A 12,966-nucleotide genomic window follows, 5' to 3' on the forward strand; every position below is an offset into this window, starting at 1 on the left:
GGACCGATTTCCGATCGGTTAAGTTTTAAATACTAATTCTGTAGTGGTACACATATGCAATGTAATGTGTGGTACTGATGGTACTAAATAAAGATTTTCCAGAATTATTTAAGTTTAATATCCGATAATAAACAAGTTAAGTATTTTGACACTTAATGTAACCTCCAAATGTATAGATAAATAAACAAAAAATGAAATCTCTAAGTTTTACGTCCCATGGTTATGCCGGTTAGGCTAAAGGAGACGGTGATGATGAGAGATGAGTGAAAAGGTGGAATGAAGAAAGTGGGAGGAAACGGGAGAACCCCGAGAAAACCCACGAGCACGGTGTTTGTCTACCATAAAGTTCACTTGGCGGGGGCAAGGATCGAACCCGGGACCCCAAACACCAGAGGTGAACGCTCTACCACTGAGCCACCGCGCCCCACGGTAATAAAGGAAACATTTCACTTTTAAAGGAAGTCATATTTTAACATATTATTTACCAAACTGCTTGTTTTTCCTATCTTTTCGTAGTTTCATTCATTTTAAATCTTTTCTTACATATAGAAGTATTCCTTTTAATCTAATGTTTGCAATACAGAAGTTAATACGTCACTGTTTTAGCTTTGTAGTTAGGTTCTTAGGCCACGTTGTTTAGAAAATAAAACTGCGATCACCATGGCAATGAGGAGAATGTGACGTCACACTATTTCAGTGGGGGGAAAACTTCTTTTTCCTATCAGGTTATGTGGAACAGATTATAGTAGCCTCACGTGGACATTTTCGGTAGATCGCGTTAACGCTCCGGTTCGCTAATTTTTATTCCTCCACTGACTTGACGCTAATGACAAGGGGGCACTGATAACAACTGCTTGTTTCTCCCGCGCAACTGCCATTGTCAGCCTCATCTCACAGCAGTGATCGTAGTTTGTGGAAAATTTCCCTAATCTAGGGCAATTTCGTAGGTAATTAAGAAAAAGGGATTTTTTGATAAAACGTGAAAATCCAAGGAAGTTCTCGCGCTGACTGATTGTCCAATATAAAATGCTAAAAATTTTCTTTGTTGTTCAGAAATAAACCAATACAATAACAATAGTTTGTGTATTTGTGTGTGTTCAAAGTAGTACAAAAACGGTGAAGGAAAAAGTAAAAACTAGAAGATAGAAGCAAAAAGCAATTCAATAAACAAATGTGGTTGGTACTTCCTTTAATAAAGCTAAATTAATCTTATCACATAACTTCTATAATAGGAATGGATACTCAACAAATTAGGGAGAAATTGATAAGAAAAAGGAAAATTTTGTCAGTCGAGGGAAATTTTCTTAAGGAAACCTACAAACACTGTTTCACACAGTGTTGCCAGACTTGGTACAACTCAGCCCTTTTTGTCATCCATCGGCCCATTGGTACTACGCTGGCATTTTCAGCCCCTTTTGTGAAAAAGTTGGTACAATTCTACCCAATTCAGCACCATTTAACAAATACTTGTCACACTTTTAAAAGGGTCATTAAGATTTTTCCTACATCTCACGTTACTCATACTGTGTGTTGGACTTGAAAAGGGCTGTTGAACATTCATTCTGTGACATTACACCGCATAACGCTGCGAACTTTGTGTAGAAAATTCGTAATTCGAACTATGCCGTGAAACAAATGACGCTAGATGGGGGTATCTGCGCCGCACATGAAGGAGACGAGGAAGCAGTGTGGTGGAAATTTTACCTTGAAATCTTAAAAACGAAAGGAAGCACAATATTCTTCTTACAGTCTAATATTCTCCTTTGGTCGTGAAATAAGTGAGAATAAGATGCAATAATTTATATTTTAATATTTTATTAAAATTTACTGTTTACAAACGAATTCGATGATTGATTTGTTTCTCGTTTTATATATTTTTTCATACATGGATATAACACCGTTTTGGGTTATTGATTATTTGAAATGCAGGCGCGTTTGGTTTCCTTACAATACATACCAAAGATGATAACTGTTCTCCCTTTTATTTCCAACCTCTGTTATACTTCCTATGTGCCAGAAAAGTTTCATCTACTTCCACGGTTGTTCGGGGTCCTCCTATTTGGATGTTTTTGAGAAGTAATTTTTAAAAAGAGCACTTTCTTCATTTGGACTCTTGGAAGAGGGGGGAAGGAGTGTTCTAGAACTCTACCTCTTTTAGTTTCGTGTTATAAAGCCATGTATTTCACTGGTATACAATAATGAATTCAGCCCTTTTTGCTTCAATTTGGTACTATTTTTCAGCCCACTCCAGATCTAGGACTGTGGCAACGCTGGCCTCAAAGTTGATTGTATATACTTGGGATTCTGCACGTTATGTTTTTCGTGTGTATATAGACATTTGCTAACTTGGATAGTTTAATACTCATATTTACTAGAAGTGTAAGTTTATAGACAATAAACAAATGTAAGATTTTTAAAAAATAAAATTGGTAGTTCTTTTTGTTGGTAGCTACAGTAAGATTTTAACGGTACGGTAGCTCAGAAGCTTCATAAATTTGGCGACCACTGCTTTAGATGATCCTCCAGCGGTTGACATCTACCGGATAAAATTGAAATTTCTTATGTTCGATAAACATACCTATATCTACTAGCGGGAATCGATTTTACTAAACTTTCCATGAATCTTCCCTGCCTTAAAACTACTTTACATCCTAGACTCAATTTCACAATAGATCCTACACTGTTTAAAGCATAGGCTACTAAGAAATATATACAGGGTTTGTATGATAAGTAATGAGACCAGGTCTGGAAACATTGTTTTATTGATCTGATCTGTACAGGGACTTAAAAGCTTTCGAAGTACTCTCCTCTTGCGTCGATGCACTTCTGCAATCGATGTTTCCACGCTGCAAACGCCCCCTGGAAGTCAGCAGCCGGCATGTCCTTTAGAAATGTGGTCACGGCTGCTTGGATGGCTGTGACGTCTGCAAAACGGGTTCCTTTCAAGCGTGGCTTCAGCTTCGGGAAGAGGAAGAAGTCGGCCGGGCTCACATCTGGGCTGTAGGGTGGTTGTGGAAGGACTTCCACCCCAATCCGGGTCAAAAAGGAGGTCACTAAGAAGGCGGTGTGGGCAGGGGCATTGTCGTGATGCAACTTCCACCGGCTAGCGATCGCCGGTCTTTTCCGCTTGACGCTCCTGTGCAGTCTCTCAAGGACTTGTTTGTAGAAGGCGGCGTTGACGGCTTGTCCTTGGGGTACAAACTCCTTGTGGACCACCCCCACATTGTCAAAAAAAAACAATCAACATTGTTTTCACCTTTGACTTCGACATTCTGGCCTTCTTGGGGCGCGGGGACGCAGGAGTGTGCCACTCCGCGCTTTGACGTTTCGTTTCAGGGTCGTACTGGAACACCCACGACTCGTCACCTGTTATGACGTCATCTTCAAAGTTAGGGTCACTGTTCATGAGGTTCAACAGTTCCTGACAACAATCAACACGTCGTTGCTTTTGTTCGTCAGTCAACACTCGCGGCACCAGTTTCGCACAGATTTTTCTCATTCCCAATTGTTCCGTCACAATCTTGTGCACTGTTGTGTGGTTCATATCGAGTTCATCAGCAATCAATCTCAACGATAATCGACGGTCTGAATTCAGGAGATCCCTCACTTTTGCCACAGTTTCGTCCGTAGTCACTGTTGTCGGGCGTCCAGCCCTCTCCAGATCCTCAACGCTTTCCCGGCCGTTCCGGAACGCACTGTGCCAACGAAACACCTGGGCTTTGGATAGGGCTTCCTCTTTGTAGGCCTCCGTGATGAGAGAAAGCGTCTGAGTAGCCGTTTTCCCCAGGCGAACGCAAAATTTGATCGCATAACGCTGTTCGATGGAACCCTCCATGTTTGTTGATTTTCCGCCGTGACAAGAATGTTCACAAGGGCTTTGTCCAAGGCTTGTCCGCGCTCCACTAAGGCTCGGAGCCAACTGACGCGCGGTGCGTTGCTTTGCTCGGACCCCCCCCCCCTACATCCTCCATCACCGACAAACCCGCTCCAGCGACACGCGCGCCGCGGCGCGGCGAGTCTCATTACTTATCATACAGACCTTGTAAACATGAATTTCTAGTGATTTTTATTAGCCTCATGTCAGAATTATCATGGATTGAGCCAATTGAGGCAAAACATGTGGGTAGGTTAAAGGGGGAAACACTCAGTAAATTCGGATCCCGCTAGACTTTTGGAAATTCATGCATATTTTTAGTTTCCTTACGAATATATGGTTATCAAACACCTCTTTCACATGGGATACCAGAGTTCAATTTCCGGTACAAACACGTGTAATTCAAATTCTATGAAAGATAATGACTTGAAGATTTTCATCGATGTTTAGCATACAACGGATTATGCAGTGCTATTTTCTATCTTCCTTGACGACAGTGTTGTTATCCAATTCTCACGAATTATTGACAAAAGGGAAAAATTTTCGAGACAATTTTGAAAATGTTTCCTATCAACTGCATTAGAGTATCATACTATAGATCATTCGAAAGGTAATTCCCTTACTTTACCAACGCGCTATAACACTTCCCAGAACGGCAATTAGATGCCGACTAAAAACACTTTTCTGTAGGGAGGCATCCAAAATGGTTAACAACCTGTAGCTCGCAAACTTTTGAGAATCGGAACTGTTAATTCTTTTGTTTAGAATCACCCATACTATCTATCAGCACCAAAAGCATTTCCACTTCCTAGTGAAAATCCCTTTCCACCTGTATATGTATTTTGCATACTTTCAAATTACATTGTTAATCAGTAGACTTTACATGTATGCAGTGGCGTATTTTGTGGGCTGCCGGGCTTACCGGCGGTAGCCGCAGAATATTATAAAATAAAGTTATTCTAATATAAACTAAATTATATTGATAATTTTACACTTTAATATCTTCTTTCAATGATACAAGTTTCTGAAAACTATGTATTTAGTAAGATTTACTCTATTTCAAAGTGATAGATTTACTCTATTTCATGAAAAAAAAAATATTCATTATTACAGTACAGCCCCTTTAATCCATCACCATTGGGACTAGGGTTTGGACGGAACGCAAAAAAGGTCGGATTATCAGAAAATATAGAAAAATGCGGATTTACAGTAAAATAAACAATCTCTGAACTCAAAAATGACTATTGTTATCTACAGTAAAAACAAACGAACAGCAAGCACTAAAAACTGCGAAGTACAGTGCAGAAAACAATGCACAACAAAATAAACGATGCAAGAGATGACTGAACACTAAAGCAGATATGTAATAACAGCAAGTAAACAACAATGTCGCGACGACAGTAAACGACAATGGCCCTCGTAAGTCACCGACGGGTCGGGACAAGTTCGGCTCGAGCATTGTCGGGTCAGCCGAAAGCGGATGAGAGAGGTTCTACTGTATATTTAAAGAAACACTTTATAGAACAGGGTAAAAGAAATGAAAATGAATACACAAGCTATTTATACATAAATAATTTATGACAAAAAAAAAATACAAAATGAGACAAGACAAGTAACTACAAGTTCTTGCACGTATGACTAGACTCTTTTCTTCTAAGTAGAAATAACCTTACAATAAATACTATAAATTATACAATGGATGATCTATTATTAAATGATATCAATCAAATGATTTATCTACAGCGAAAGCATACTTCTCTTTATTTCTTTTCACATGCTTCATTTCTCTATATCAAAAAAAAAAAAAACTATAACAATTTATTTGAGGGTACATGCTGTTAAATAACTGTTTATTCTATCATAAGAATACAATTTTATGCTTAACTGAACAATTTTGACATTGTCAATAATACTTTAGTATAATAAATTAACTGTATAGTTTAACAATGGGATATCCAAGTGATAATACTCAGCATGTTTAGATTTTAAACATCCAACTTAGAATACAAAGATTGTTAGTATGTTGACATTTACTTGTTGCAAAAGTAAATCACAAAGCAATTGGAACAGCATTGCTCTATTTTCAATATATAATTTCAATTGTTTAATTATTATTGTTCACTCAGTAAAATATAGCTATTTTTCATTGTTTAGATTTCTCTCATGCACACTATATATATAAACAGAATTGAAATTATAATATTACAAAGAATTAAAAAGAACATTTTTTCTATAAAGTTCTGGACATTTCTCTAATAAGTAAGATAGTATGATATAAATGCATTGTTTACTCGTTTACTGGTACTAGAGCCTGTCTATCTCAGGTATGCCCTCAGAAACCATGTGAACTATACCTCGGCCCCACCCCTGCTGCCCTCTGACGGAGGAAACCCTTCCTTTGCTTACGGAAAAGACATGAATGACCTCAGCCGTGTTGCCAATTTGTGATTCAGTCGTTTGGTCTTGACGAGTGAAGATCGTAGGCTACTTAGAGTGTCTAACAAAATAGTGCACAGCGAAGCCTGTGAAATAATTTATTGTGGCAACGCTTCCGCCTCTAACAAATGAAAGATCTCGGCCGCAGCAACTTGTCCCTGCTCTTTCGAGGGAGGTGCAGGAACACATACATCGACAGTAGCGCCAGAAGGGGCACAGTTCAAATAGAAAGGCTCTAAACTTACTTTTATGTATAAAATTTGAAAATATTTGAAGTACTGTAGACAGCGATTTCAAAACAGGCTAGTCAAGATTATTCTCAAAGAAGAAAATTTTCTTGTCCATGTTTTTACAGTATATCATAATTTTCACTTCTTGTAAACAGTATACGTCCCGATTTTAAAGAAAAAGAATAGAGTTTTGTCATGAAATTCTAACTCCCTGTTATTCACAAGTAGAAAAAAATCTTTGAACATGGTATTTAAAAAAAAAAAATCATCAATTTCCACTAGAAAATTTTTCACTCACATTCTTTCTCAGATGAAGGAAATTTACAATTTTAAAACAATATAAAATTATTTTCTTCCACACACTGTAACAATACATATCAGTTGCTTCATTTAAAAAATATTTCTTTGCCACAATAATCCATACAGATGCTAAACAAATCTTGATTTTCTAAACCACTAAACAATTACTATTCACAAATCTGTATAAAACTCTACGAAGAATATGAAATTTGGTAAAAATATATGATAAAAAGAAACACGAGAAGCCACGTATAGAGATATTATTAAAGACTAAATGTGAACAACTATCTTCAATTAGTTCGAGATGAACATAAATTAGATAGTATAGCCAAAAGAGGCACTACTTATGACTGTGAACAAATATGAGGGAGTTCAGATGACAGAACTTTAATACTGCCAAATGTCTCTGCTCAAAAATTAACAGTACATAGTTAGTGTACATACTAATTAATTTGTATTCGTATTAACTCATAAATACTGTACAATCTTCTTTCAAAAACTAATCAACACTTACATACGATTTACAAAGAAAGTCGCAATTTATATATCTAATTTTGTTCTTAATACAAACCTACACATCAAGCCGTTCGATGATCAATAATAACTGAGCGATATTTTCCCTTTCCTACATTTATTTTTGATTGACATACTCTAGTTATAATTAAAAGAATAAAATTTATCTATTTAAAAAATACAAAACTGAGAGTGTAATAGATTTTCAATAATTTACAACATTTAAAACTGCTTACTCTCATAAAGACCTAAAACTCATTATGATAACTGAATTGACATGAACACATTATGACATTAAGAGGTTTTCACATTAACATCTCTGATGCGATACAAAATTATCTCCGAATACAGACTTTCTCTTCATCTTACTGGGAGTTCCTTTCTTCTTATCCTGTATTTTCTTTTGTTTCGTTTCGAGAATAAATATTTAACTTAATCAAAATATTCAGTTTCATTCCTTGTAATTAAGAACTGGTGGTTGGTTATATATATTAACTAGTATAAATATTTATTCCTGAAAGCAAAGAGAAGATGATTCCTACTAAAAGGAAGAGGAAGACAGTTTTTATCTTTTAAATACTCCTTCTGGGAAGGTAAGAGGAATACGCCGAATATATTCAGAAATATTTTTTCTTTGGAGCAGAGAGGTTATTATTAAAATCTCTTAACAACAATGAACTCAAATTTTTAACACTTGACTCCAAACACGACTGGAGAACATCTAATTGGTGTTTGGTGAATCCAGTAGCACGACTCATATTCAGCGAACAACTGACTGATAAACAGAAAACAAAGAAGAAGAAAAATCAAACTAACCCAGATGTATTTGCCATTTTGTGTCAATTTACATTTTTGGACTGTGACACATACTTTGGCTTCTGGGAATTAAGTTACCGATATGCATATCAATCAGTTGGTTCTGAATATGAGTTATCTTCTTTCTTATTGGATGTATTTTGCAGTTATATACCCTTCAAGAAAAAGCATATGCAACTAATAATATCGAGTATATGTACAGCACGAGTACAGTTATGTTCATAAGTGGTATTTATGTTTGTTAATCAGTGCTCCATTATTGAACGTAACTGCACCAACATCATGTCATATAAGCTCCCGATTTATGAAAACATGTACCAGGCAACCAAAAAGTTCGTGTGGTTTTTACACCTACCGCTATTTTTCGTGGGGTAGTAATAATTTCTGCCACCAGGGGTACCTGTATGTGACAGTTTCTGAAAGCTGAGTCATTGGCACGTCGGCTAACGTAGATACCAGGTCGCATTCGACAGTTCGAAATCAAGTATTCACAGTGAACCATGTCTGTGTCGAACGCAGTAATCAGGGCTTGTTTACTGTATGAGTTCAAGTTGGGCACAAAAGGTACGGAAGCTGCAAGAAAACTATGTGCAGCGTTTGGAGAAAATTCAATTAGTGAACGGACAAAAAGTGGTTTTCAGACCTTTTCGACCAGCGATGAGACACATGAACACAAACCTCGATCGGGCAGACCAAAATCTCTCGATTTGAACCAACTCAAGGCAGCAATTGAAGAGGATTCAAGTCAAACGTATCGAGAACTCGCTCAACGATTTGGGGTAAGCGATGAAACTATTCGTGTGAACTTGCATGAGCTTGGAAAATCGTGGAAACTGAATAAGTGGGTCCCTCACGTGCTGACTGCTGCGAACAGTCTCCAACGACTGAACATTTGCTCTTCCTTGCTGACTAGGAAAAACAAGTGTACAATTTTGGACCGCATTTTTACGTGTGATGAAAAGTGGGTAATGTACGATAACAAAAGACTCTCGTACTATTGGTTATCGTCAAATGACTCCATGCCTTTAAGTGCAAAACCTGCTATTCATCAGCGGAAGGTGATGCTGTGTGTATGGTGGACTACTGCTGGGAATGTGCATTATGAATTCTTGGAAAGTGGTAAAACCATAATCAAAGAGGTGTACTCAGCACAATTACAAAGACTAGCCAAACAGCTTGAAAAAAAAAAAAAAAAAAAAAAAAAACCGTGAATAGGAAGGGTGTTCTTGTCCACCAAGGCAACGCTAAACCTCATACAGCAAAGATGGCCGTGGAGGTGATTTCTTCTCTCTGCTGGGAACTGCCACATCCAGCGTATTCAGCAGACATTGCTCTATCAGACTATCTTTTTTTTTCTATGGACAACCATATGCAATCGACAATTCAAAACTTGAGAAGAGGTTGAAAACGCAGTGGCACAGTTTTTTGAGTCCCAACACAAAGATTTCTTCAAAAATGACATCTACAGGCCTGTAAAACGATGGGAAAAAGTTGTAGAAGCGGGTGATGGATATTTTGCGGAATAAACATAAGGTAAACGCATTTATTTGAACTTTTCTTTTTTCCGAAACCGAACGAACTTTCTTGGTTACCTGGTAGATACCAGTACACAAATATATAAATACAGGATGACACTTCTGACTAGTTAATCATTGTTTTTTTATATCATTTTTATACCTGAATAAATTTTTCTTCATCTAACAACGACAAAACTCTACAGCTATCATAAGTACCTGAACACTACCACATAAATACTTTTACATAAAGTACATACTTAATAAATAACAACAAAAATGAAGAGTTGTTTTGGCAGGTAATGCATATAATTTTAATATATTTTTTAAAAAAATATTTACATTTGACAGTAGTCTAGAATACACTATACTTTCCGAAAAAGCTCGATTCCCTCGACCGATTTACCATTCATTATCTAGCAGTAAATGGTTACAAAACGTAGACTAATGGTTCAAGAATAAGTTAATGTAAAATACGAAAAATTCATGTGCATTACCTACACATACCCATGCAAATAAATACATACATATGGCATACCATGCATAAATTAATACATAAATAAATAAGTTACACACACGCTTTTTGGCATAATTCTTAACTTTCAATGGCACAACTCCATTTCTTGGCAAATATAAGTTATATATTTATTCATTACCTTTATTATTGTTACATAGGACGTATTTCTATTTATAATTTCGCGTAAAATTTAACCTCAATACGGAAATCCCACACATTCAAACCGATTGCAGAAGAAAATACCAATCACAAAAGGACAATTTAATTTATACATTCTAAAATGCTCCTTACTACGCTTCCTCTTCTTTAAAACCCGTTAAACACAATTAAAGGATGACAACATTTAAACGAATTGTTCAGCAATAAAAGTATAAAATATAGTCAAAAGGAAAGAAATAACCATTCTATCAATAAAGAATTCTCTGATACCTTTCGAAACATTTCAATTCAAAAGTATTTCCTTCCTCTTTCTGAAGCTTTTGAGTTACAATTGAAGTTCGGCAATCAAAAACCTGGACATCTTTTTTTCATCTTTGTTTCTAATTCAATGTCTGTGTAAATATATTTTAAATATTTTTTATCACTATTTTTAGTTGAACTTTTAGAAACTAAAAAATCAATATTCACCCTTTTGTGACCGATCGCTTTTATAAAAATTAAAAATTATTAATATTAAAACGCAAGCAAAATATTTTAAATTTTCTGATGTATTACTATATCAAAATGTCTTTACATTTCTCTCTGGTCAGTAAACTCAAAAGAGTCAAAACAATTTTGTGGCACATTCATTTTCTATAGCTTAGCAGATTCATTGAAATTTAAAAAAAATAAAAGATTGAGGGACATTATAATGGGGCGTTCCGTGCACAAGAGATTTCAATCTAATTTTGTCATTTCGGATATACGTATTTCATATTTAAGATATCTACTTGAAGCTACTTTCAGCGCTAAAAAGATTAATATCTAGATATTATAACAATTCCTATAATCTAAAAAACAGTGTTCACTTATCCTTGTTTGTAAACGGAACGCACAAATGTTATAATGCCTTTTCTCACAACTTTGGTAATTGTGCATGAATCCCTTTTGCTCTGCATGCCTCATATATATATATATATATTTTTTTTTTCTGGTACACAATTTTTTGTCTACTTATATGAGGCTTAATGAAGTAAACAGAATTTAATAATTTCAGGAAAATAAGTAATCTTAGTTGACGTATCTTTATTTCACAGGCTTTAAAAGGTTTTGATTTCGGGGGGTAAATTATTTACCTAATGAAAACATATCTGTCGATTTTAACAAATCTCCTCTTGTGAAATCTTAAAATGATACTGCCTTTTATTAGTTCAAAATATTTCTTCCTCTATATATGTAGTTAAACACCAATTGCAGAAGTTATATAATCACAAGACATCTGTCTAACTGAGATCGTGAATAGTTCAATTGAACACACCTAATTTATTTGCAATATGCATGGCAGTGGTAAATGTTGACAAGTAAACTGAAACCTTACTTTTATATGAAAAAAAAAAGTTTTATTATCTTTAGTTACATCGAGGAAATAACTGCATCATGGGCATCCGCACTTTGATATATATTACATTTTTTCTTTCTGTCTTTTAAGCCAAACTAACGTTTAATAAAAGGGATTCGGTAATTACATTATGTGATACTTAGGTAATTTTGATACGAATTAATAATATAATTGAAAGTATACATCAATGATCCCTTGAAATGTATTTACAACACTTTTACATTTAAACACTATTCATAAACACTAAGGACTAATGTTCATAATTTATGTTAAAAGCTCCAATTTTATGTTCAAATTTAACATGTAACTCATAAAAAAAAAAAGTATGACAGCGTGAAAGCAATTATTTAAAGTACCGGTACAGTACATTAAAAATTTCACACGGTCGGGTCTCTTGCGGACGCCAATGAATTCGATGCCTTTACTATATGTATACTTATAAATTAAGTACCTATTGTTAAGTACACTTTGGCGAGATGTAATACATGTAAAATATATACTCTACAAATACATAAATACTTCTCTTAAACTAGAAAGTATATTGATCTTTACTGGCCTTATCCCAATCTTCTGTTTAGTGATTTGTTTCTTAAGTTTTAGCCTTCTTCCACAGGCATTACTAATTTGTTGCAACATGCACTGGTAATTCCGTTTTCACAGTTCCCAAAAATTGATGTTTCGAATATTCAGGATCTTCGGGTGGTTCAGTCTTTATTTTCACTTCTACTTTGGCTAATAAATCAGAATAATCTGGCAATCGTGATTCATCTGGATCAGGCTTTACATGAGATTTGATCAGTTGATCTATGTGTTTGAGATTCAATCGCCGAGAAACCATTTTTGTCCACCTATCCTAGTAGATATTAATAAAGACAGTGTTAGTATTGTAAAATATCATTTTGTGCATTTTATTTTTATATCTAAAAAAAAAATGTAAGAAAATAAGGCTGATGAATCTTTACAATTAAATAACTTAATTTTTTAATAGTAAATATTGATTATAATTCAGTATTCAAAACCAACACAATTTCGTAAAGAGTATTACACATTGAATAATTTTTGAAGCCAAATATTAGCACACTTCATGTATGGTATCGGCTATCTTTGTCAATAAGAGGAGGGTGATAATTACTGTCAGTAATTGAACAACTTTAATATCAAGGTTTTGAGATAGTGGTTTTGATAACTTAATTTGTTGTGTTACTTTCCTTTTACATCCATCTTGTCAA

The 12,966-nt window shown here is 35.2% G+C and overlaps 1 protein-coding gene and 1 pseudogene across 2 annotated transcripts in view; one reads left to right on the forward strand and one right to left on the reverse strand.

Annotated features, from left to right (window-relative positions):
- Window positions 1–5,434: 5,434 nt before the first annotated feature.
- The window catches only part of LOC145694842 (uncharacterized), a 31,382-nt gene continuing 23,850 nt past the window's right edge, over window positions 5,435–12,966 (reverse strand). For both annotated transcript variants that reach the window (XM_081771525.1, XM_081771526.1), the window contains exon 6: window positions 5,435–12,590. In XM_081771525.1, coding sequence (XP_081627651.1) covers window positions 12,357–12,590 — 234 coding nt within the window. In that variant the 3' untranslated portion in view covers window positions 5,435–12,356. The remainder of the gene's footprint in view (window positions 12,591–12,966) is intronic.
- On the forward strand, window positions 8,670–11,452 carry LOC145660927 (histone-lysine N-methyltransferase SETMAR pseudogene; annotated as a pseudogene).

The sequence above is a fragment of the Thermobia domestica genome, chromosome 9, assembly GCF_964235325.1.
Source record: "Thermobia domestica chromosome 9, izTheDome1.hap1.1, whole genome shotgun sequence".
Lineage (NCBI taxonomy): Eukaryota > Metazoa > Arthropoda > Insecta > Zygentoma > Lepismatidae > Thermobia > Thermobia domestica.